General features: G+C 45.2%; 1 protein-coding gene across 4 annotated transcripts in view; it reads right to left on the reverse strand.

Annotated features, from left to right (window-relative positions):
• The window catches only part of PPP4R4 (protein phosphatase 4 regulatory subunit 4), a 221,815-nt gene extending 216,775 nt beyond the window's left edge, over positions 1-5,040 (reverse strand). For 3 of the 4 annotated variants that reach the window (XM_037831974.1, XM_037831972.1, XM_037831971.1), the window contains exons 1-2: positions 4,768-5,040; positions 3,143-3,216 (exon numbers count right to left, since the gene is read on the reverse strand). In XM_037831974.1, coding sequence (XP_037687902.1) covers positions 3,143-3,216; positions 4,768-4,887 — 194 coding nt within the window. In that variant the 5' untranslated portion in view covers positions 4,888-5,040. Of the gene's footprint in view, positions 1-3,142; positions 3,217-4,767 lie in introns of those variants that run through there. The other variant, XM_037831977.1, reaches the window with a different exon arrangement.
• Between the last annotated feature and the right edge of the window lie 22,213 nt (positions 5,041-27,253).

The following is a 27,253-nucleotide window of genomic DNA, read 5'->3' on the forward strand; positions in this document are numbered from 1 at the left end:
AATTTGAAATGTCCAGAAAAGACAAATCTACTGAGACAGAAAGTAGATTAGTCATTCCCAGGGACTGGGGGTTTATGAGGAAATGAGGATGGGTATGAGGTGTCTTTTAGGGGTAATAAAAATGTTCTAAAATTGATAATGGTGATAATTGCCCAGCTCTGTGAATACAATAAAACCACTAAACTGAACACTTTAAATGGGGAACTGCACGGCATGTAAATTGTATCTTAATAAGGCTGTTTTAAAAGTAAGGGACTTTTAAAAGTGGAAGATCACATTGCACAGCTCAGATGGAGTCACTTATGGGATATTCTGAATACCAGGCTTGTAAGTCTGGGATTTATCTGGTAGTTAACTACAGATATATAATGAATAAAAATGTACTTAATAAAAGCACGGTATATACACTTAGGACTCTTCCTAATAAAATTATTCACAAGTTTTAAGCACATTCCTAAAATATATGCCAAAATCACAGAATGAAGGAACAGGAAAAATATGTTAGGATGTGATTTTGACTAAGCCACAAGCTGTGACTATTAGGAAAGTTGTTTTGCTTCATTGCTAAATGCCACAGATGGGTATATCAGCATCATATTTACACAAAACCACAAATTCATCTGTGTCAAATCTTCAAATACTGTAATGTTCTAAACTTAATTATGAAAATAGCATTCATAATTGACCTCTCATATTTTATGGTAAGATAATGAAGGGTCTAATCGGTTTTTCAACAAATGACAGTACTCTTTGTATATAATGTTTTTTTAGATATTAGATTTAAATGCTATCAGAACCTTTACTAATATAAAGCATGTCCTGATGCTTACGTATTTTATTTTGAATTCCAATTTTAACACAATATTCTAAAGTAGCGTTTAATATGAAAAATAAGAGAAAAATTAAAGAAACAAGTCTAACACACAAAAGCAGGGAGCAAATAAATCTGAATATTAAATATCCAATACAGAGGAAAAGATTAAGCACTCAAAAATAAGCCTTTCCAAGAATCATGGAATGAGAAAAAAAATAGGATTCAGCACTAAGTTCTATACCACTGGGAAATACAAATGGAAAAAAAAGAATAAATTGAATTCAAAATAGAAGGTGCAATACATAAGAACAGATGAGGAGGCTTTAACAGAGGCAAAGCTGGGAACACATCTGTGCCACAAACCCTGAATCCCAGGGAAGGAAGAAGTTTTTTTGGCAGTTTTGGCATCATCCCTTCAGAAGGTGGCCTAATAGTGAAATCCCACTCTCACCCAGGAAGTGGTGAAATGGTAGGAATACAAAAGAAGAACTCAGCTAGAGAACCCATACACAACCAATTAGCATTTGCCTTCTGGGTCGGCTTGCAAACCTCCATCAAGGTAGATGCGCCACAAGAAACTAAAGACCACACTGGATCTCTTTTAAAACTCCCTTGTCTGGGAAAAAGGGGACCACCTGTCTCTCTTTATAAGGATTTTGTAAGTTCCAGAACTGGGAGAAACTTTTGTCTGAGAAATAAAGATACAACTTAGACAAACTGGTTCGCAAACAAACAATAAATGCAAAATAGAAAGCAATTAAGCTACCCAAAACAGAAAACAAATAAACTAGCCTTGTCACTGGAACTAGAATAAGGTGTCTGCTACCACAGTAAGTAGAGCAAGAGTCTCCATTTCCCAATTGTAGGCCAGTGTTTATACTAAGAAAAGAATCCAGTAGGAATTTATTTCAAATCATTAGCTGTTATACGTCAAAAGAAATTTATCCAAACTTTCTTCAACTGTCTACCTACTCAAAGTAAAAGAACTGTGAGAAAAGGCAAATGTTGGCAACTGTTTGCTATATTTAACATGTTAATTTTTGAAGAATAAAGTACTTCAAATATAACACAGTGAAATATCAAAATAGATTAATAGCTAGATTACTATCTAAGTAAACACCAAAACTCATACTGTTAACCCATGCATAAGTAAAACAGAGTTTTCTTTTAAATAAATAGGTAGAAATGAGGAGAGCATGCTACTATAGATCACCAAGAGGGAGGAAAATAACATCAGCATAAGGTCTAAGATCCATTGAAAATGATAGCATTGGAAGAAATGGTCTAAACTCTAAGAATACTAATATTCTGACTAAAGTAAGAACAGTAGTAACCTAAAGAATAATTAAGAAAATGGAAGATAAGATGAGGAATTTTTTTTTACAGGATCATTCAATGAATATCATGGGACTGGAAACATGCTCTATAAACAAGAAAGGAGAACAAGAAACTTGCCAGCATCTGAAGCTGGCAAAGCAGGCCTAAACTAAGGAAACAAGGATGATAAATATCCTGGGAGATAAATAACTCCAGTTTTCAAAATTTAATTCTGAAAAACAAAAGTGAAGACTTATTTGTCAAAAGGGGGGGAAATTTATACAAATTAAAGAAAATTTTTAAAGCAAATATATACAAACACCTTAGAAAAATTTCTATTTCCTAAATATTCTCATAGATATGTTGATTAATGTTCACCGCATTAGCTTTTAAGACGCTAAACCCACACCAAAATTTTTATACGGTTCAAAGAAATATTGTAAACATTTGCAATAACCATTTACCTTAAACAATTCTGTAAAACTTGTGAGATAGTCTGAAATTTAAATGAGAGTAGACAATTTAAAAAATCCCTCAGGCAAAATTATAAAGCTCATACAGCAAAAGAAATATAAACAGAATACTCAGCAGAAAAATCAAACACTACAATTTTGGGGGGCATTCTTCCCAAATAGTAAATGGTACAGTATGTTCATACTCTACAATGAACTTAAAATTAATCACTGGATTCTAAGTCCCATCTAAATTCACTGAATCTTATGCAAGAACAACAAAAGCTGGAAAAAAAAGAGATGAGATTCAACTCAAACCATTAGTTACTTTAAAATGTTCTGCTCCCCCTCCTCCAAATATGTATCATACTTGATTTCAGTTCATAAAATTCATAAGTCCATACTTAAATCTAATTTTTAACATGTTTAAGTGTTATGTATGCAAAAGTACTCTGTGCAAACAGTAAATCTGAACAAAACCGGAATATGACATTTCAGAAAGCATTCATGAATGCTGCCAGAAGAGCAGCAATTACACAGAAAAGACTTTAGGAAATACCTGAGCAGATAAACAGCCCTTTCAATATCACTGAGGTCTTCATCAACTGTCAGTCTTTCTATTTCTTCCGGTGTCTGTCAAGTATAAAGTACAAATTATGCACAAGCATCCTGTCAATCTTGCCCCCCAGTAACCTTCCAGTGACCCTCTATGGGGCATCGACTAAAAAAAAGTTTCACAATTCAGCATTATCAGTGAAAACCTATCAAGGGTTTGAGGATTCTTGGAGACTTAACAGAGAGAATCATGTCTCTAATTGTTAGGTTTGGGTGGCTTGAGGTTTTGCTTGTTTGTTTTGTTGTTTTTTTTTTTTCCCCACTCTTCTTCTAGATTCTAGATTACAGCTTGAGAATCACATTGTGGCTTCAGAATCTTGCTGAAATCAATTTTTATATGCTTATATAAAATATATACACACTTTTTATTTGTAATACACTAAGGCTGCTGTTTCTATAGTATTTTCCACCCCAGGAAATGCTAAAAGTGGGATGGATAAAGGCTGCAAAGAAGAGGGAATGAAAAGGATGGAATATGGAGTTGGGGGAGGGAAAGGAATAAACTCTGGGGCTGGAAGGAAATCAACGATTTGAGATATTGCGGCAGGTGGGAGTGAGAAGCGCTGAGGAGCTATTAGGAGGACGAGGTGGGCTGGGGGGAGGGTGCCTGTAACCCAGGTTTACCAGCAGTGAGGGCTGGAGCCTCTGGGAGGCTGGGAGGAAGATGACTCTGCTGGGTGGGGGAGTGAGCGGGAAGCAAGCTGTGGGTTGACTCCCTCGAGGGGGTGGGGAGCAGGGTCCCAGCTGGAGCTTGGAGCCGCGTCCTGGAGGGGCTGAGAGGAAAAGGGACTCGGGATGGGACAGGAACAGGGTTTTGAAGACCTGGACCAGGACGACTCTGCTTGGGTGCTGCTTGGGAGGTGAAGGGAGGCCCGGGCTGACTTGAGGGCAAGGGGACCAGAACCTGCTCGAATGGAGAGCGGGGGTGATGGTTGAATAAGATCGGGGTGTCTCAGGGGGAGGAGGGGGGAGGAGTGGTGTTGACTGAGGAGTGGGCCTGGGGCCAGAACCCGGGCGGAACGAGGGGTCCAGGAGTGGGGGGACCCAGGAGAGCAACGGCCCCGGGAGAAGCAGGCTTCAGTTGCGGGGGGATGGGGGGAAGCTCCTGGACGGGAGGGAAGAAAGGGGGGGTCGCCGCTGAGGGGCCCAGGCCGTCCGAGAGGAGCGACGCGGGGGACACGCCCGGCTGGCCCGGAAAGGGGCTCGGCCGTTCCTGGGGGTGGGCCGGGCCGGGGATCTAGTGTGTCTCCCGAGTGACCCCTCAGAAGTCAGAGCGGCCGAGGATGGTCGGGGGATAGGGCCAGGGGCCCGTTCCTCAGGATTGGGGGTCCAGATTGAGAGAACCCGGGCCACGTCGAGAAACGGGCCCCGGGAGAGGCGGTTCGGGGTGACACGGCGACCACGGACAGGAGGAGGACTGAGGGGCCGGGCCGACTCTGAGAGGGTCCCGGGCCGCCTCGGGGAGAGGACAGTGCCGAGGTGGGCTCAGGGGTGACTGGGAAGACGGGGTCGGGGTCCGGGCAAGCCGGCCGGGCGCCCTGAGGGCAGTTTGTCCTCCCCGGGGCGCACCTTGAGGCTCCGGCGGACCGGCCTCTCGATGATGGTGAGCTCCTGCAGGTCCTCCATGTAGCCGAACAGGCTGTTCTGACTGAAATCCATCGCGGCAGCGGTGGGCGGCGGCGGATGCATGGACCGCCGGGCCCCCTCGCCGCCCGGGCCGGAGCGGCCCCGGGATGCCGAACGCGTGCAGCCTCGCGGCCGCCCACCCGCACTACTTTCTCCGGCTCTCCGCCGCGGGAGCCGAGCGTGAGGAGAGCTGTGGCGGGAGACGAAGCCCGGCCGGTCGGGGGAGCGGGGCGCTCAAGGGGAGGGGGCGGGCTGTGGGGGCGGGGCCGGGGCGGGGGCGGTGCAACAGCGCCCGCCTCAGCCCCGCCCGCTCCCGGCCGCCGCGCGCTCGCGGGCCGGACGTAACTGCCGCGCAACGTCGCGGAGGCCCCCACCGCGCCTCTGTGCCCGCCCCTCCCCGCCACGCTATCCCCCTCGCTCCGCCCCCCACCGAGCCCGCCCCATGCGCGACGCGTGCGCAGAGCCTCCACCTCCCGCAGCCGAACAGGCGGGCTGGGGGCGGGGTTCAGGGAGGACAAGCCGAACCTATGAAAAGGACAGCAATGCTTAACTTGCTCTCCTATCCTTCCAATTATTCTATGACTGCCCACCCCAGATGGCGCGCTGCAGACACAGAGACCACCCAAGAGCAGCTCTTACCCTGGGGGAGGAATGTGCACCCAAAATAAAGAATTACAATGTGGAGTGTTCCCGGGTGATGGGGAAAGGAGTGTATGGGAATGCAGTTCTGGAGGAGGTAACATTTGGGGTAGAGCCACGTTCTGGAGGAGAGACGCTTAAACTGAATCTTAAAAGACGAATAAGGCTTTGCCAAGGGAAATAAAAGAGTAAGCCCGTTTCTGGCAGACGAACCTGCATGGCAAAGGCACAGAGGATTAAAACCTGGGCGTGTTAGGGTTGTGGTAAGTGCAGTCAGAGTAGATCTTAGGGTGTGGGGCAGTCGTTGCTTGGCAAGGTGGGTAGAAGGAGACAGGTTGTGATCTGGCATCACGTTGAGTCGCTTGCGCTTGGTTCTGTGAAAAGAAAGCGATGGAACGGGAGTTGGGAGGTTTTTGGGGCCGGGGTGGGGCGGTGGGGGGAGCAAAAGTTCGTCAGAGACAGCAGGGCCTCTCTTTTTAATTTTATTTTGCTATTTTCCCCCTCATTCCCTCTCCAAACGTCATTCCTTTATCTTCCGTTGCACCCTCTCTCATATGTTTAAGATATATCCCAGCACATGTATGTATCCTCCAAAGATACTAATGTTTTTGGTTTATGTATCTATTTTTAATATACATGAATGGTCTTGTGCTAAAGAACTGATTCTGATTCTTGTATCCACGTGGCTCTATATACCAGGAGTTCAGTAATTCTGACCACTAGTAGGATTCGATTTGGATATCTAACGTATTTTACTTATCAATTCCTCAAATAATAGACAGTTAGGTTGCCAGCAGTTCTTGCTAGCACAAACCATGCTGGAATGAGCATTATACACATCCCCTTATGTACCTATGAGAAAGAGACGGAATTGCTGGAACAAACTTGGTTTCCCTCTACCACATTGTTCTCCCAGAGTGCCTCGCCAGTTTACACTCCCATCAATGGCACAAGAAGGCAGGAAAATTCCCATTTCCCCACTTATACACTAACATTTACCATTTGCTATTGTCTAATGTCCTACTTTATAGCAATCTGATATCAGTAAAGTAGTATCACTTTGTGATTTTCATTTGTATTTCTTAGACAATTGGTGATGTTAACCATTTTTCCATATACTTAAGAATCAGATTTTTTCTTCCATGAATTACCTGCTTACATCCTTTGCCTATTTTTCTGCTGGATTTCCTATTGTTTTCTTCTAAATAAACTGAAGGAGTTTCTTATATATTCTAAATATTAACCCCTTGTCAGTTTTGGACATTGCAAATATCTTCTCCCAATATTTGCACATCCTATCAGCTTGGTCTTTGATGTCCTACAATGAAGGGAAAATCCTTAATTTTGTTGTAACCAAATTTTGGCCTCATGGAGTGTGGTTTTGGGGTCTTGTTTGAGAATCTTTCCCCACCTTAAGCCCCCAAAAATGTTCTACATTTTCTTCACTTGGCTTTACAGTTAAGTCTCACTGCATCTGGAGTTCACCTTGTACACAGTGCAAGTTGGGATTCGATTTTATTTTCTCCAGCCAGCAGCACACACCAAACACCCCATCTGCAGCCCCAGTGGACTTAACAGTCTGCCTCCCAGATCAGCAGCCACTCCCTGGAGCTCCCTTCTCTTAGCTTGGGTCTGGGTGAACTAGACCAGGTTCATCGTGGGCCATCTATGTGCAGTCTGCCCAGAACCTGACCCAAGAGTTAGCACCTAGAAGGGGCTCTGCTAATGTTCACTGAGAAAGTAAAAAGAGAAAGAGGGAGGGCAAGGGGGGATGAAGCAGGGACCACTAGATGGGTGCATCAGGAGACCTATCTTCCCCCTCACCCAGACCATCCTTATTTTCTCCTGGATCAACAGGGCCTTGGCTTCTGCCCTTTCTCTCTTAAAGTCGTTCTCAACACAGCCAGAGGGATCCTGGTTACATAAAAGTCAGATCTAGCCCTCTGTGTTCTAAACCTTTTAAACCTGGTTTCCTCAGCTCAACACTATTGACATTTGGGCTGGATAATTCTTTGTTTGGGGGGAGGCAGAGGGAGAGAGAAAGTTGTCCTGTGCATTGTAGGATGTACAGCAGCATCCTTGGCTTCTACCCACTGTCTGCCACCTTCTCCACCAGTTGGGGCAATCAAAAATGTCTTCAAACCTTGCCCAATGTCCCCCACCCTCACCCCACCCCAGTTGAGAACCACTGCTCTAAGCCCTGCATTAGCTGTCCATGTCTCCCTAAGTCCTTCCACATTGCTCACCTCTCTGACCTCATCTCCTCCCACTTTCTCCCATCACCACTCTGCTTCCTTCATGCGTGCTGGCCTCCCCCTGGTTCCTCAACACTCCAGGGATGTTCCTAGAATGCCCAGAACACTCTTCCCTTGGTATTATGGGGTGAATCACATCCCCCAAAAAGATGTATCCAAATCCGAACCTCCAGTCCTGTGAATGGGAACTTATTTGGAAATAGGGTCTTTGAAATTGTGATTAGTTAAGATGAAACCAAATGGAGTAGGATGGGTCCTATTCCAATATAACTGGTGAAAATTAGACACTGACAGATAGATGATGGGAGAAGGCAACATGGTAACCGAGGCAGAGAGCGCCATGAATTGCCAACAAGCCATCAGAGGCCAGAAAAGGCGAGAAAGGATTCTCTTTGACAGGCTTAAGGCACATGCTTGCTGAGTTCTGGCCTCCAGAACCATGAGAGAATAAGTCTCTGTTGTTTTAAGTCACCCAGATTGTGGAACTTTGTCACAGCAGCCCCAGGAAACTGAGACATGGATTTCAGGTAACACACACCATCACCCCCTCCAGGGTATTACTCAAATGTCACCGTCTCAGTGAAGTCATCTCTGGCTGCTTTTTATAAAATTTACATCCCACCGTCTCCACCACCCACTCTTAGTCTGACGTTCTATATATTTTACTTACTCATCTTGTTTATGGTCTTTTTCTCCTCCAGCCCTCCACTAGAATGTTGTGCTCCATTTAGCAGGGATGCTTGTCCAATTTTATTTGCCAATTCATTCCCAGTGCCTAGAATAATGAATAATGCCTTGCATGTAGTAGGTGCTAATTAATTGTTTGTAAATTAATAATTAGTGAACAGGCGTTGCTTCTCCACAAACTAGCTGTGAACTTGAGAAGATTACTTAACTTCTGTGGGCTTTAGTTCTTTCCATCGAATGGGGAAATTAGGCTAGATGAAGAACAGAACAGAATGCTGTTCTGTTTGAACAGGTTCTCTAGGACACAGACTCTGAGGTCAAGCTCAGGTGCTAATTCTTCATGGGAAGATGCAATCCCAGAGCAGTCAGGAGAAGGGAAAGTGGACCCAGGCAGGGCAAAGGCTCTTTGTGTTGCCAAGTTGCCCATCCCTTCATGACCAGGCACAGCCAGTTGCTCGGCCTCATACGACATCTCCAGACAGGCTGTACAGAAAGCCCCGGCCAAGGAAGGAGGCATGGAGAGGCTTTCTCCTGCCTTCTGCACCTGGGGAATGAACTCCCTTGCTCTTTTTTTTTTTTTTTAATGCAATTTTATTGAGATATAATCACATAACATAAAATCATTCAAAGTGTACAATCAGTTTTTCACAATATCGTCATATAGTTGTGCTTTCATCACCACAGACTTTGAAGGTTTATAAAATTAAAATAAAAAAGAATATCCAAAACATCCCATTCCCCTTCTCCCCCCATTGTTCATTTACTCTTTTTTAAATACAGTTTAGTTGAGATATATTCACACGAAGGAAGTGGGAGGTCTCTCACTACCTGACTTTGAAGCATACTACAAAGCAACAGTGTTCAAAACAGCATGGTACTGGCATAAAGATAGGTATACTGACCAATGGAATTGAATTGAGTGTTCAGAAATAGACCCTCTTATCTACAGACACTTGATCTTCGGCAGTGAAGCCGAAGCAACTGGGTCAGAACAGCCTCTTCAATAAATGGTATTTGGAGAACTGGATATACATATCCAAAAGAATGAAAGAAGACTCCTCTCCTACACCTTGTACAAAAATTAACTCAAAATGGTTTAAGGATCTAAACATTAGTGCTAAAATGTTTCAGAAGAAAATGTAGGGAAATATCCCTTGCTCTTTGATGGTCTTATCTGGCCTTTTCAGCAGCCCCTGGGGAAGCCAGACCCCAAGCCCCCAGGAGCAGGCTCCATCCTGGTCAGGAAGTGGGGGGAGGCACCCAACCCCAATGGAGATGGAGGGGTGAGGGGTAAGGTGGGGTTTCAGGCTGTAGGGAACTGAGGAAGGAACAATCAGGTCAGCAATCCCAGATCCTAGGCAGAGCAAGTGGCCAAGAGCCTGGGAGAGGGGTGAGACCCAGAGAATCTGAGATGGCGTAAGATGTGTCCAATACAGGTGGGATGAGGGAAGATTCGAATAAATGAATGGAGAAACACATGAAGCTTCCAGAACTGAGGTCAGGAAAGAGCTGGTTGGAAGTAGTCATCAGCCCCAGCAGTCAAGGCAGGAGCTCAGAACAGCCAGGCATAGCAAGCAGTGGACTTAGGTGGACCCCTGGGCCCAAGAAGCTGGATGGAATTGGTCCCTTTAAAGCCCAGACACGACTCCTTGTCCCCTAAGACTCTCCAACAGCCTGGCCTCAAGAAGCGGTTCTGGCACGGGCCCTGGAAGAGGGCTGCCAGCCTCATTACCTGCTGGGGAGGCAGGAGGCTCTCAGCTCCTCTGCAAGGAGCCCGAGGGCTCAAAAGCCAGAAAGCGGCTTCACTAGAAACAGGCTGTGGGCTCCCAGGAGCCACCGGATCCTCTGTCCTATCAGCAGCCTCAGCCCTTGTTCTGATAGGTAACTTGCAAACTTCCCAAACTCCAGCCGCCCCCTCAGCTGTCTCCGGAGTGGGAGAGGGCGTTCACTGCCCCCGCTCCCCTTCTCCCGGAGGGGGAGTTTTTCTCATGCGTGGGCCGTGTGTGTCGGGTTGTGCCTCAACTTGAGGGCAGAGTCCTTCCTCCAGAGGTGAGGACACACAGCGAGAGCAGACTGCACATTTGTCTCCCGGGAGGCAGTGGGCGGGGAAGCAGAAGGCGGCGTGTGTGAGCGTGGGGAGGGGGTGTGTGCAGAACCGCGATGGCCCCGGAGTTGCAGGGAGCTGCCTGTCACTGCTGGGCTGTCTGCAGAGGCAGCGGGAGGCTGATTATAGGGCTGGGTCCTGCCGCCCTGGATGTGGGTGCAAGAAGCTGTGTGTGCACTTGACTGTCAGGGTGGGGGTGACGGTTACCCTGGTGACTGGGCTGAGAAGTGGGTTGGCCTTGCAGGCACATACGCTAGAAAGAAAATATAATAAGCACCCTTTAGGGCTTCTCTCTCTTTTCCTTTTGCTGACAGGGACACCAGTTACACGGAGCTTTGTTATCAAAAATGAAGGACAACAGCATATAGTGTTCTGGTGCCCTGTGAAAAGCCCACTCTTCCCTTCCACACCCACTAACTTGGTACAGAAGACTTGGATCCTAGTCCTAACTAGTCCTGGGACATTGACCTGAACAAGTCACTTCCCACCTCTAGGCCTCAATCGGATAAGGTGACCTCCACGATCTCTTCCTGTTCTGATTCCTGGGCCCCACACCCAGACATTCTGATTCAGTAGGTCTGGAGCTGAGGCCTAGGAATCTGTATTTTACCCATCTCCCTAGATACAGTCTCTGAGTTTCCAGTAAACTGCCACTTATTGTTGAGAGCAACAGGCTTGGAAATGAGACAGACCCAAATTCTCATCTCGGCTCTGCTGCTTCCTTAGGCCATTTATCTGTGGCCTAGCTGAGCCTCGGTTGCCTCATCTCAACAATGGGAGAAAGAACCGGCATGGACAGAGTTACTGTGAGGATTCAATGTGAGTGACGAGGCGACAGCATGGTGCCCAGCACGCCCTGAGGGTCCAATACATGCCCAATTTTTTCTGTATGCATTCTATATGAATCTGGCTCCGCTATCCTCTCCCCTTCCCAGCTGCTCCCTCCCACCTGCTTGTTCTTTTCCAGCCAAATCCCACATCCAGGAAAACGGTTTCTGCAGTAAGCGAGGAATAGTCAGTCAGGCTAGAACTCAGGCAGAGGAGGCGGAGGCCCTCACAGCTGGGGTGCTCACACCAGAGTTGCAGCTCCTTCAATCAGTTGCCATGACAACCCATAGCTACACCAACCTCTGTGGGGTAAAATGACTTCTTCCAACACCCAGGGGCTCCAGGTGTGAAGGGTCATTTTACCAAAGCACCAGGAGAGGGGGAGGGCTCCACGCCCACCCCTCTCCTACCAGCCACATTTTCATTTCAGGATAAACTGAGGCCTTCTTGAGAGCAAGGACTTTGCTGCAATTCTCTTCAAAATCCCAGCACCTAACATGATGCCGGGCACACAGTAGGCATGCGACACATGCTTGTTGGATACATAACTGAACTTAGTTCAAATCAGATTCTCCTGAATCTCTTAATTAACAATGGAGCTTCATTTAGGAGAGAGATCAAATGGAATTAGGACTCCAGGCATCTGTCATTTGATTTCTTCCCCACTCATCTGCTTTGGGAAAACTGCAGTTCAGCCTCTTTAGATGGTTTTCATTCATCTGGGCCCATTAATGCAAGCCCCCCTAGGAAAGTCCAGTGCATGCAGACACAACCACCAGCCCCCCAAAGTTCTGAAGTAGCATGGCCTCAACAAAAGTGTTCCTGCAAGCTCTTCTGAACCAGGTGGATATTAATACATCAAACCATACATGCTGCAGGAATTCATCCCTCCTTTGCAGGGACTTGCTTCCTCCAACCGTGAATTTTTCACATCCCATCTATCCCCATCCTCCTCTCTCTGGAGGACCGCCTCTCCCTAGCCTAAGACAGAGTCGATGAAACTCGGATCCGCCCAACCTTGCAGCTGATGAACAGATCTCACATAAGGAAAAGAGATTAAAACTCTTGGCACAAAAGCTTTTAAAAAATTATCTCAGGGATTAACTTGTCTGTTCTGACTGCCATTAATAGAAAATTGAACTTTGGTTAATGAGGCCTGTGTTCCTGAAGTAACATTCACTTATTCATTAACAAATATCTGTTGCGTACTTACTACATGCCAAGCTGGGCAGGCAGCCGCACAGGGCTCCACACTCAGAAGGGCCACACGTTTGGGTTAATGCTCCACTGTCACTGCTGTGAAATTCTTAATGATTCTATTTTTGAATTATGTACGGTAAGCAAAGTCCAATGGGACAATGCAGCATGTGCATGGACAGAGGAGAGATCTGCCTTACGTGTGTCCACTACTCCTCACCTCTCTATTTGCATACAGCGTTTGCAGTGCCCCATCAGCACAGAATTCCAGTGGGAGATCATTGAGACTCAGAGTATAAAGCAAGTGTGTGACATCCACGGCCCAGCAAGCAGGGAGGGAGGCCATGCTTTCTGTTCGAAACAGACCTTGCAGAAAGAAGGCTAATGCATCCCAAGAAACTCCAACGAGCAAGGAATCCTAACATACCCTTTCTTCCTTGCCTATTTTCCCTGTATTAGCAACCACTTCTGTTGAAAATGATGACACAGAAGGAAATCGAAAGATAGGGTGACCCGTAGTTCCTTTTCCTTTCAGTCTTTCCTGTTGAGAGTGTTGGTAAAACACGCACATATCAAGAAGTGAAATAAAAACAGATGAGTTTGTTTTGTGCAGCGTTTCCACTATTCTGGTAAGGATGAAATGCATGTAGGACCTACAAAGTACAAATTGTGTAGTTTTGGCAATTTTACATTCAAGTTAAATACTTTTATAATTGTATTTAAAACTGGCATTGCACAATATAAAGATGAATGGGAAAATTTATTCTAATGATTTAAAATTTTAAGTTTTCTTTATTTAGAGTGATATGACAGAGCACATGAAAAATACCAGGACAAGCTGACAGAGATACCACAGAGAAAAAGAAAGTTTTACATTTTAGTACTTGTAATGGCACTTTCTTCCTGTTTTGTGAACAAGAACTCCTACAATTTTTTTTTTTTTTTTGGTACCAAGCACTGTGCTTGGCTCTGGGGTCACAAGATAGGAAAACAGTCCCTGCCTCCAAGGAGCTCATTTCTTCTTTATTTCATTCTTTAGGAAAAGGTCCCAACCCTTACAGAGCAAGAAAATCAACAGTTTTTATGGGGAGTGAGCAGGAGGGAGGGACTCACAGTGTGGCTTAGTGGTTTGAGGCATGGTTTCAGAGCCAGGCTGGTTTAAACCCTGGCTCCACCACGTGGGCAGGTAGCTCAGCCTCCCCGTACCTCAGTTTCCTCAGCTGTCAAATGAGGATAATAATAATAGGACTGACCTCATCAAGTCGCCAAGGACTAAAAGAGTTAGTACAAATAAAATGTTGAGGACTGTGTCTGGTACATGGAAAGTGTGATTCTAAGGGTTTGTTTTTATTATTATTATTATTATTATTCATTCCAAGCAAGGCCAAGCTTTTCTCATTCGGTTGTTTCTGAGGTGGGGTTCTATTTGTTTGTTAGCCCAGCATATTTTGTTTTATTTTGTAATTTGCATTTCAGAGCTCTTAAGGGAAGCAGTGCCACCCAGCTGGATTATACCTGGCCACGTCACACATCTGTTACTTGTCTGAGTTGTTACCCTGGATTTATTCATCAGTCCCTTCACAAGCTGAGTTTAAAACTGTTTTCAGTTTCTGCCCTGCATGCTCAGCTCTGTTGCATAACAGGAGTGATTCCTTTATTCAAACCCTATATGAAACATTTTCAATCAAACAATATTTATAAAGTGCCCCTCTAATCTCCAGGCAGCATGCTTGGAGTGAAGACAGAACAAAAGGGGTGTCAGTGCGATACAGCCCCTGCCTCCGTGAACTTGTAATCAGAAGAGAAGCAATATATACAAACTAATAAGTGCAGCTTCCTATAACAACCATGAAAGGGTTAGTCAACCAAAGCTGACTGTAGTTACTAAAAAATGACTCCTATGGGGGCAACGACCGTGTGTGATATAAATCCATATCCTTGGTTAAATTAAAATCTTTATAACACTAACCCCTTCCCCTTGAAAAGCCTGGTAGGGGAGGGAGAAAAAAAAAAAATTGTGTGCTGCTTTTTCGACCAGACCACGTTAATGAATCTTTGGCCACCAAGTAATTTGAGAGGCAGGGAGGAAAGTCTCCCCCTCCTGAGGGAAAGGGGAGAGAAGAGTTGGCTAAGACACAAGACAAAGGAATGGAAAGACTTCTAGAAGCAGAGACGTCTAATGTTGAGTATTAAGTTGTTTGCATTGCCAGGCTGTGAGGTCCGCTCCTGTGCCTGACAATCTTTAGTAAAATCTCCCACAAACACCCTCCAGGCACTGGATCTCATGAGTGGAGTTCCTTCAACACAAAGATTAGGTTATTCATCTTTCAATCTCCCAGTGTGTGTGGAACTTGGCAAGAAATTGATGAATATTTGCTATGAGAGAGAAAAAAATGGAAGAAATGTTAATGAATAGACAAAAAGGAGAGAGTGAATGATGATTCACGAGCTCAGGGGTTTCTCTCACCCCCAAGCCCAGGTTAGACTTAGAGACCAAGGCTACACACTGCAGGTGCTTCCAGAAGGAGTGCGTTGGGGGTGGGGAAGTGGAGCAGGATTTCTATTTGGAGACCCAGCTTATAAATATATGTTGTGACCCAAAAGACTCAAAGCGCCCCAGCAATAAGCCTGTGTCAGAAGAGCTCTAGTTGAGGATGAATTGTATTGAGCTGGCATCCAGATGCTTCTACACAGTCTCTCAGCAAGACTCTGCAAGGATCTTTGATGCTGTTCTCTGTTATAATGATGTCCTGGCAAAACAGAACCATAGGCAGCCTGCTGCCACCTGTTTTGCACAACACCCGCTAAAGCTCATTCCTGACTCACGCTGGCTTACCATTTCATAAGTGGGGGCAGCTCCGTTTTTCTCCCTGTGTCACCACAATAATTACTGAGAACAATAATTTGAACAATGAGAACTTGTAATTCTCTAGGAACATGCAAAAGTAGTATAGTTTACAGAAAAATAATATCCCAAGTAATGGGTAATGGAAACCATATGTTCTGCTTCAATTCACATGGAGAGCACAAGTCTTGGCCATGAATGGAAGCAGAATCACTCACTCACTCACTCACTCATTCATTCATTCATTCACTTCCTAAGAGAGCAACAGTGATGTGGCAGGCAGCATTCACTGTGGATTCTACTGTCTGGCTTTATTCCCTTCCACATATTTATCCAGAGAGAGGACCTGCCAGACCTATGACCATTTGATGTTGGCTTTGGGAGAGTGGACGCACACATCAGAGATACCCAAGAACACTCTGGCCACCATCTTTGAGGGGTCATGCTCTAGGGGCTAGAGTCTCAAACAAGAAGCCTCCTACATAGCCCACAGACATTAACACAGTGGGCAGATCTGGGTCTGAATCCTAGTCCCAGGCTAATGTGACCTTGGACAAGTGTCTTCTTCTATCTGAACCTTATTGCAGGAGGTAAAATGGGAATAAAGTATGTGCTTAAAGATCACCCAGGCAACAGGAAATAGGAAGGTCTGGTGGATTCAGAAACTAAGGCCGATCTTAAGAATGGATATTCTATGCCTCTCCTGGCAAATTGTTATAACTCAAAGTACAGTACGTGTTAAGTGGCATGCACAAGCTGATAAGATTAGTTCTTTTTAAAATTGCCTCCAGACCCAAGAGACAATTTCAAGAATACTACAGCCTTTAAAAACTCTTTGTTAGGTGACTACATTGCAATAGAGTCTGGAAGAGAAATTCATGCACATAGTAAATGTCCATCTACATTCAACAGTGACTAAAGTATAGCTCTTGATACACACGAACCTGAACACAAACAAGACCTACTTAACACAGTTTCTAGTCTGTTGCTAAGAAACCACTAGTGCCTGCTATGAGTGTGTGACCACTCTGTTTCTTGTGTCAACTCATTATGCCAACGTAATTAGAGTGAACTTAACATTGGAGAATGGAATGTGGGATTTCATTTTTCATCACCTATACAGTTAGTCTATTATTGGCCAGAGGCCTAAAGCATATTTTTCAGAACAAGGTGAGAGAATAGAGAGGTCAAGAAAGAATTTCTATCACGTAGGAGGAGGAGGGAAATATGATTCCTCACATGAGAACCCAAAAGGCCTACCAATGGCCACACTGAAGCAGGTGGCAGCAGTTCATCTCCTGTCCTTTCTCCCTGTCGAACGCTTTGTTGTACCTAGGGCTTGATGCAGAGACTTAGGTAGACCAGATGAGTGAGGGGCAGTATTTTTACAGTGATGATCACAGTCTCCCTAAATCACTCCCTGCTCCCAGCCCTAGGGGCACAAAGGCTGCTGGGAATGTGATGGCCTTCTCTCCCCATAAGTGAGAGGGTCAGAGGTGATTGGCATTTCCCCTTGTATCTCTGCCCCACGGTCCAGCCTGTCTCAGATGGCTGTTCATCCATTAGCCTGACAGTGGCTGCAGTTCCCCAGAATTCCGCAATCACCCCGGAGCCCAGAAACGCAGGAGATGGTTTCTTTCAGAGCTTCCTGGGGATGTTTTATAGATCACTTCTCTTAGGAAAACAAATGGTCTCATCTCAAGATAACTCAAAATTATTAATTTATTCTCTCAACTGAATCTAAATCTACTTACTCTGTTTCACTGGATGATCAATTTTTTAAAAGCATTAATCCAAGCAATGATGCAATAGCAATGGAGAGAGCATGGGGAGACAGATGAGTTAACAAACTATGATGAGCCCCATGGCCAGAGTAGAGTAAGCACAGGACTGTGGGACCCCAGATAAGGCAACTATTCCTGAGTGGGACAAGTGTGTCAGAAAAGGGGTCCTTGAAGGGATGCCTGCAAAGGTGGCTTCCCCACTTAAGAACAGATACATGGTCTCATTCACCTTTGCATCTTCCCTGCACCCAGCACAGAGCCTGACAAATGGTGGACACGCGAAAACCATTGATTGGATCATCGACTATTCATGCATCTCAGATGACCCCTTATCATCTCAGCCAGTGGTTTCAACCTTTCTCACTTTGCTCATTCATTGAGCCCTAGGGTAATTTCATTCATGTTTGTTTAAGCTTGATTTGACAATTTCATAAAAAACAAACCAAAACCGATTTCTAGGCTCTCACCATGTCTTAGAAGAGGAGCCCTTGAACTGCAGGTCTAAAGAGCCGGCCAGCCAGCCACGGCCTCCATGCCCTGAGCCTCTTCCTATCTGCTGAGGATATCAGGTCAGTCAGGGAGCAGATGGCAGGGCTAGAGCTGAAGGTGCCCACTGTCTCCATTGTCAAAATCGCAGGCCTCCTGTCCCAAGCTGTGTGGGCACACACGCTCATAGCTTTTATTTGTGGGCAGTAGTTTGCCAGAAGAGTAATACAATTGTCTGTTAAGCTCATTAAGTCAGAAAGGGGGGAAAAACCTACTTTATGTGTTAGCTACATTTTGAATAACAGCCTTTTGTTTTTTACACACCTGATGCAAAAGGAAAAACATAGACAATGGCTGGGTTTAAGAGTCACTTGTTATTAATACCTAATACAGAGAGAGCTGCATCACATGCATTCTGCAATGTCCTGTCTTGGGGGTAAACTGTGTCCCTTGGATTTTAATCTTCCTTAATTGCTGCTTCCATGTCACCTTTCTGTTTAAGAACTTGAGCTGATACCTAAGCCCTACTGAAGCAAGTCCCAAGCCTCAACCTCCATATTTTTTACAGCAAAGTCCCTCCCCAGCTTGGCCTCCTGTGCTAATCACGATGGTGTCCTCTGCCTTATGCAATAAGCCATGCTCATTCCTGTCTCCATGTATTTGCTAATACTGCTGTTTCCCCACCAGGAATCCTCTTTCCCTGCTCTCTACCAGCAGATTCACCATGCCTTTCAAAGTTCAATTTATGCTTGCTTTCCTCCTGGAACCCTCTTGGATAATCTTATCCCTCCTCTCCTCTCTCTGGGTCCCCTCAGCATTTATGCACGTGGTCTGTCCCAGTCTCCTACACTTCCCTGTTTTGTGTGGTAACATTTGTCTGTTTCCAATGTGGAAGGCCAAGTGGTATAATAGGAAATTTATGTGGTATAATAGGAAACTCATGTGGTATAACAGGAAACACTGAATTTGGAATTGAGTCTTGGTTTGGTCACCAGTTAGCTGTTTGACCTTGGGCAAGTTACATAACCTCTCTGGGCCTCCATTTCTTCATCTGTGAAAAAAGAGAGGACAATAATATCTACCTTGCAGGACTGTGGTGACTCTTAGAGGTCATGGTCACAGATGCACCTGGCCTACAGAGGCTTAGTAATAAGGACCACCACTGGGGTTAATCCCCTTCTAGGGCCTCCTCCTTCTGCCCTGACCTTCTTAAAGGACACACTTAAAGAAGCAGGAAGGCAGTGACTTCCTCCTAATCCCAATCCTGTCTGAACATGCAAAACCCTCCTCCCTCCCTCCTAAGCACACGCAAAATGCAATTGCGATTGTTGTCTCTTGTGATAAACTGCTCATTTTGATCCAAGAATGTTGTTTATCCCTCCTTTGAGCCTCAGTCTGGGTGTTTCACATAAGTGCACTCTCTTCAAGCCACTGCACTATTTAGGGACCAGCTCAAAGCCACCTCCTCCTGAAAGCCCTCCCTCATCCCTTCAATCAAATGTTGCCTGAATTTACATGCATAAACAAATGGAGCAGAAGGAACAACTCTTCTTTACAAAGCAATTCCAATTAATAAATGTAGAAGGATTAAGGGAAATAGAAAATCATGACAGAATACCACCGATGGATGGTAAAATTAGTGGGCAAAACTTTAAGGAGAAACGGTGTATTTGTAAAGCCTCAAGTATCTCCCCCAACATATTTATTAATTACTGTGGTGGCTTAATATATGTCCACAGAGTCTTTGATATTCCTCCCCCCAGGAAGTAAAGCTTAATTCGCCTTCCTCTGAGTGTGGCCTGAACTTAGCAACTCATTTCTAACGAATAGAGAATGAAGTGGGAAGAAACCTGGCAGGCACCACTAAGTGATCACTAAGTAATCAGGGTTAACATAACAAGTAACAAGTCATGTTGATATTACATACCCCCTCATATGATGCAGTGAGAAAGGCACATCATCTTTGTGTGTTTGTCCTCCAAATCTATAACCTCAGTCTTATCATAAAAAGCATTAGACCAACCCAAACGGAGGGTCATTCTAAAAATATCTACCCACTACTCTTCAAAAGTGTGCTGGTCATGAAAGACAAGAAAAGACCAGCAAATTTTACAGGGGACTACAGAGACATGACAACTAGATGCAATGAGGTATCCTGGACTGGATTCTGGATGTTAGTGGAAAACGATGAAATTTGAATAAAGTCTGTAGTGTAGATAATAATATTGTACTTCTGTTAATTTCTTAGTTTTGAGTAATGTACCAGGGTTATGCAAGCTGTTACCATTAAGGGAAGCTGAATGAAGGTTATATGGGCATCCCCTGTACTATGTTTGCAACTTTTTTACGGAAATCTGAATTTCTAAATAAAAAGTGTTTTTAAAAGAGAAGGGAAAAACAGTTGCCCCAAACATCTCTGAATCCTCACTTAATTTTTGTATGTCCTCCTTTGCTTGTACTTTTGTGAGGATTAAATGAGTTGAGCTACGGAAAGCCCTTCCTGTAATTTCTGGCAGAGAGCAAGCACTGTGCAAGAGTTGACTCTATTGTTACCCCCATCCTCCCCCTCTTCCTGGGCTGGAGGCCCTCCATGCACCCCACCCCCCAGACTCATTGTGCACCCATCTCTGTCCTCGCAGGCTGACTGCATTAGCACTGCATTAGGAGGCCCCTGGCTTGCCAGCCTCCCACCAGGTTTGGCTAATAAGAAGCATTGGCAGGGGCTATGTGCAGGGAGGGAAGTGTCTCCTCGCGGTGCCCTCCCTGCGGGCTGCTGAGAAGTCCCCTCCACACAGCTCCCCCAACCCTCCACGGGCTGTTAACAGCTCTCTCCCCTCACCCCCTTCAGCCCAGGGCTTGGAAAGGCAGCTCCAAAGACTTGTCCCATTCCTCGTGGCCTCCCACCCTCAGCCCTCCCTTTTGTAAATGAAAACTTTATTATATTCTCTGAAGTCATCTAAATCAACTGTGTCACCTGTTTATTGCCAAGATGCTGACTGACATACCTACTTTCTATATATTGTACATAATCATGTTTGGTTTAGTCAAATGTCATAGGTCAGGTGCCCTGAGGCTCCTCTGGATGTATTACAAATATGTAAGTATTTTCAAGATTACTATTAATATGAGTTTTTGAATGCATACTATTTAAAAATTTTGACTTTGCAGTTCCCTGAGAATATGTCAAGGACTCCTGGACATAGTTTGGATGATTCTTCAAGAGGTGAGAAGTTGGCTCCATGGCCATGAGGTGCCCTAAGGCTAAGGGACAATTTGAGGAGTGGCTGAGAAGATGCTGTGGAGGCCACACTTGGAGGCCCAGGCCCACGTGTGAGGGGCTGCCTCCCTCAGGGAGGGGTGCCTTCTGTGCCCCCCTCAGAACCACAGAGACTGCAGGCACCATCCTCTCAGCACACCAGAAAACAGGGGGAGTAACGTGCAAGGCCAGGGGTCTCTCTCTTCCCCACATTGTCCTGGACAGCAGAGCCGGGGTGGGTTGGAGGGAATTGCACAGCATGACTGACCTTCAGCCCATCTCAGACCTTAGCAAGGCCATGTCCAAGCAAGATTTGATTTGATTTAGAAAAACAAAGGAGACATTTCTTGAGCCTCGTTGTTGTAGCAGAGACTGGTGGTTGCTGCCCTTCCAATTTTATGGTAATGGAAACCTGGATTTTTCTTTAGAGATAATGGCTATCTGGAACAAAGACTATTTTTCCCAGCACCCTTTGCAGTTCCATGTGAGCAAAATTTCCAGGTCATGCCCTTCCCCTTCCCATCCCCACTGGAATGCAGACATAAGTGGGGAGCCAACTCAGACCCTGCAGATGAAGGCAATGTCCCAGGGATGGTCGCTTGTCAAGATGAAAGGAGCACGGGCCCTCAAGCTTGCACAGAGTATATCTGAGTGGGAATAAACTACTATGTTGTTTAAGTTACTGTTATTTTGGACCTCTAGAAACAGCTATGAGGCAAATCTTATACGTGAAAAATATAAAGTGATATTGTCTACATAGACAATTTCAGAAAAATAAAACCTCCCCAAACTAACAGATTTAGCATGATTACAAGGTCAGCCACAAAATTAGTAGTGTTTCTACACTAACAACTTATAATTGGGAAAAAAAATTAAAACAATATTATTCACAATAGCTCCCCAAAAATGTAATGCTAAGGTATAATTCTAGAAAAACATGTACAGTACAGAATCTTGATGCTGAAAACTGCAAAATGCTGATGAAAGAAATCAAAGACCTAAATAAGTGGAGAGACATACATATTCATGGATTTTAAGACTCTACACAAAGATGCAATACCAATCAATATCCCAGCAGGGTTTTTGTTAGACAGACAAACTATTTCTAAGATTTATATGGAAAGTCAAAGGAACAAGAACAGCTAAAACAATTTTGGAAAAGAAGAAGAAAGTTAAGGTTACAGTAATCAAGACCGTGTGGTATTGGGGAAGGGACAGAGATACAGATCAGTGGAACAAAACTGATGGGTCTAGAAATAGACCCACGCAGATATGGTCAACCAGTTTTTGACAAAGATGCAAAAGCAATCTTGTGGAGAAAGTATAGTCTTTTCAACAAATTGTGTAAGTACAATTGAACATATAAATGTAAAAAAAGTGAACCTCCACCTAAACCTCAAAATCAATCATAGATCTGTATCTATGATCATCATAGATCATGGTATCATGTAAACTTATGAAACTTTTAGAAGACAAGACAGGAGAACATCTACATGACTTGGGGTTTGGTGATGAATTCTCCGACTGGCACCAAAAGCACAATCCATAAAAGATAACACTGATAAACTGCACATGAACAGACACTTCACCACAGAGTGTATAAGGATAGCAAATAAGTACAAGAGAAGATGTTCTACTTCATTAGGCATTACAGGAATGTAAATTACAACCATTATGAGATAACACTAGATGTCTATTACAATGACTAAGATTAAAAAAACAGAAACTGACAATACTAAAGTGCTGCAAGGCAACTGGAGCTCCCCTACACTGCTGGTGGGAACATAAAATGGCACAGCCACTCTGGAAAGCCAGTTTGGCAGCTTCTTATAAAGTTAAGCATATGTTCACCATATGATCCATCCATCACAGGCCTGGATATCTATCCTAGAGAAATGAAAACTTATATTCACATAAAAACCATTACGGACATGTTTATAGCAACTCTATAAATAATAATGCAAAACTGGAAACTACCCAAATGTCCTTCAAGGGGTGAATGCATAAACCAACTATGATATACCCATACAATGAAATACATACAAGAACTTGGATGTATCTTGACAGCATTATGCTGAGTGAAAGAAGGCGGTCTCAAATGGCTACATACTGTTTGACTCTATTTACTTGACATTCCTGAAAAGACAATCCTATAGGAATAGATCAGTGGTTGCCAAGGTTAGGGATGGGGGTGAGGGGCCAAGTGACCACAAAGCAATAGTGGGAGGGAGTTTTTTGGGGGTGTTTTGTATCCTAACCATGCTGGGTGGTTACATGAATCTACAAGTGTTAAAATTCATAGAACTGTAAACCAAAAGAAAAAAAAAGTCAATTTTACTGCATGATGATTTAAATCATTTTATATATAAAATATATGACTGAGTAGTGCACCTGATACACAGAAAACACTCTAGCATAGCACTACTCAAAGTGTGGCCCATGGACCAACAGCCCACAATTCTAGTGATGGTCTATGGTGAGATAAGGTAAATCAGCTACTTTGCTAAGCACACTCTTCAGGCTGTAGCTGACTTCTCTTCTTCCTGGTAAGACTTTCTCGGTGCAGTTAACAGTGTATTGATTTTCATTTTCCTGCAAGCTCCTTTTGTCGCCACTGATGGGCACTTTGAGGTCTCACAGTGTAGCTCTAAGAATATTAATAGCATTTCCATAAGGGCATCATAACTATGGTTACTGAGGGCAGAGACTGTGACGTTGTTCTCTGGATGGCACAAATCAGGTGTGTTAGAGAAGAAACTGAAGCTCCGAAGGGATACGATTTGAATACACAGCTCATTCACTCATTCGATTGACAAATGTTACCGAGAGGCAGACAAATAAACATTGTGCTCTAGTGAAAGTCCGATTGAAAGGCCAGCCAGAAAATAGCCCGAAAAAAGAGCTCTGAGCAAGGACCAAAACCTGCTGGAAACTAGAGATTTTGCATTTCCCACATGCACACCCTGAACAAGTCCTTTTCTCCCTAGTTTGCTACCTGGCTGCCACCTGTTTTAAATCTAGAGACCCCTTGTCCTGCTTAGGAAAAGTCAGACAAACTCTCATCCATCAGAAGGTACAGAGATAAGTCAGCAGCTCCCGGCCCAGGGCCACCACTGCCCACAAAAAGCTGGGGGACTTACAGCTAAAGCCCCTATGTGTGGACCTCTGTTTGCCCACTGTCCAGTAGATGGACTGAGCCATCAGACTCCCTCACCTCCAACACGGACATTCTCAGATTCTTTGGGGCTGAGACCATCACTCACTGATTTCCTGCTCAAGATCTGAAATGCTGAAATGTGGGTCCTTTGCCAAAGGCCAGAAAGCTTTGATCATGTCCCTGCTGATAGGAAGCCCAGAATTTTGATGCCAGCCTCAACTCCCCCTCCCTTCTTGATTGGTCTTCTTGGAACCCTCTGCACAGGCCACAACTCCCTGGCAAAGAGGTCCATAATTTCTCCCATTGCAGACCTTCCAGCAGACTGCAGCAGCCTCTGGTATTTCAATGTATAATTTATATGGCCCATTTTCACTGCCAAGGACAGCCCACAAAGCACACTTGATCCTGCACAGGGAAACAGCATGCTCTGTCCTCTGGGGCGTGTGTGTTCTCCTCCTATGGCTATGAACGACTTCAAAGTCTTTTGCTTTACTGGGGCACCTCACTAGGCCATGAACAATGGGGCCACAGGATAATAGGACAGTCACCACGATTTCAAGACTGCTCTCAGAGGCCGGGGTGTGGGTGACATTAAACACCATAGGATGGTTTGCAGGAGCTGGGGAGCTGCACCTGGCCGGCTGGAGCCCACAGCCTCACGGCACGTGTCTTGGCAGTCAGCGCAGCATGGTGGACCAGACACTGGGTTCCTGATCTGAAATCTGGGTTCCATTTCTTTGATGCTGCCTGCTACCCAGGGGACCTCAAATATGTTGTGCCAACACTCTGGACTTCAGTTTCCTCATCTGTAAAATACAGATGCATTTAACTCTTGCCCTGCCAGCCTCACAGAGTCATAGCAAGGATCAAGAGGAATAATAAATGAGGAAGTGCTTTCTGAAATGCGACTCTGGCTACTTCAAGTGGGGTCCCTGTACCAGCAGCATTGGTTGCCCCTGGGAGCTTGTCACAGCTGCAGGACCTCAGGCCCCTCCCAGAGCTACTGAATCAGAATCCCTTTTCACCAAGACCCCCAGTGTATTTGTGTGCACACTCAAATGTGAGAAGCACTGCAATATACAAACATAAGTGCCTTAGGGAGGGAAGAAATGTGGGGTTTGGAGCCTTTTTGCTCAAATTCAGATCTGCCACTGACTGCTTTCATAGCCTTGGGAAAGCTTCTTGGGCCTCTTGTTTCCTCAACTAGAAAACTGTAATGCTGTTGTAGGACAGGAACATGGAATGGAGTGGAGAGAGGAGGACAGAGGGTTGAAGGGCAGGGCACACTTTTCCAGTGAGGTAAAAGGCAAGTGAGGGGTCAGGAAATGATTCTAGGGCCAGGAAGGAAATGGAGAAGAGAAGATGATGGCTGGGCAAGAAATCAGTGCTTCCTTCTGCCTGCCCTGTCCACCCTCACCCCTTTCTTCCCCAGTCTCCAAAGCTTCTTGACATGGAGCCTCAAGTTAACCATTGACCAAAGGCGGCCGTAAGTGTGGAAATCTCCCAGTTGGCTCTATGGTACCCAAAGGTGGCAACCAATGCAGACAGAAAGAGTGGGCCCAGGGCTCAGGTCTGAGAGACCCCGGCTCCACCAAGAGGGCTGGAGAGCTTTTGAATTGCCTCCAGGCCGCCGAGCATCCCCTGTATAGCTGTTGGAGGAGCAGAGGACCCAGGACTGAGGTCAGCAAGTCAGTGGGGGAACCGCAGAGCAGCCCCAAACCCCAGGTGGCAAAGGCAGTAGCTGACAGGGTCTTACAGGCTGTCTCGGAGGTGCTCTCAGGGATCTGCACCATCCGCACACTCAAGGAGAGATATCCTCATTATGCTGGATTTCTTGTTAAGCCAGTTTCTTGGTATAACTTCAAGGTGAGAGGGTATTTGACCTGTGTTTCAAAAATTTCCAGCAATGCTGGAAATGGATCACATCACACTGGACAAAGTTCCGTTCAAGTAATTACCCAGGGAGATGTATTGTAATTGCACAGATGCAAGTGCTCCATTTTCTGGGTTTAAAAATACCAACTCTGTATGGTTGTGGTGAACATTAAATGAGATAATGTGTGGACCACTCTTGGCAGGGGCTCCTCATTACTCTTTTTCCCACAGTCTTCCAGGTGGATTGAAAGCTTTGCCCTGGCCCAAAGGCCTCCCCCTTGGCCTCGGCCCTCGCAGCTGCACTCTAATGTCTCTGCTAATCAATGTTTCAAATCTGTACTGATGGAGGTTCAGGCCCTGATCCTAAAAGCTCTGACTTGTAGCTGGTGGAGTACATTTCAGAAAAAGCTTTTCAGTTTTTTTCAAGTACTTCAAGAAGCATGGCCCTCTGTGCTTTCAATAGCTGAAATGAACCCTTGAAGAAATGAAGTTAAAGAAGTCCTCTAGGACAGCAGTTTTAAATGTCCTGGCTATAATTCAAAAACCTAGAGAATATGCAAGTCAGCTGTGGGATGAACTGAATTGAATAAGCACTTATTGAGCCCTGACCAGGTGAGGTAGGTTGAATTACTGGCCCCAATTCTTCCTACATCCATGCCCTTGCCCTGCCCTTACGTTGGGCAAAGTGTGTTCCCCACTCCTTGACTGGAGGCTTGACCATGTAACTTGCTTTGGCCACTGGAATGGGATGGGTCAGTGTGCCAGTTCCAAGCCTAGGCCTTAAGAGGTCTCATATGTTTCTGCCATCACCATAAGAACCTCCCCTGGATGGCTGATGCCCCACCAGGCTGGTCCCCAGAATGAATACATGGGAAGCCGAGCTGCCTCAGCTGACCTACAGAGCGGCAGTGAAAAATCAAAGCTGCTACAGCTGCCACGATTTGAAGCAGAGCTACTCAGCCAAGCCCAGCCTGCATCAGCAGAACTGCCTTAGCCTGACTGCAGATTCATGAGGGAAAGAAAAGCAACTGTTATTTTTAGCCACTGAGTTTGGGGATGGTTTGTTAATGCAGCAGCATTATTGTGGCAGTAGCTAACTTATACACTGATTTGAAAAAATAAAATGGGAGGAAAAGAAATGGGGAGGGGAAAATGGAGAGCTGAAAAGACAGAGAGGGTGAGAGTTCCCCACACTGTTAGCTCATTGTGGCTAAAGACTGACATAGCTGATGCACCTTTTAAACTCCAGGTACACAGAGTGATGCCACACTTGGGTGTCACATAGTCCTCTCGTACCAGCTGCACATAATCCTGGG

Source organism: Choloepus didactylus, chromosome 4 (assembly GCF_015220235.1).
Source record: "Choloepus didactylus isolate mChoDid1 chromosome 4, mChoDid1.pri, whole genome shotgun sequence".
Taxonomy (NCBI): Eukaryota; Metazoa; Chordata; class Mammalia; order Pilosa; family Megalonychidae; genus Choloepus; species Choloepus didactylus.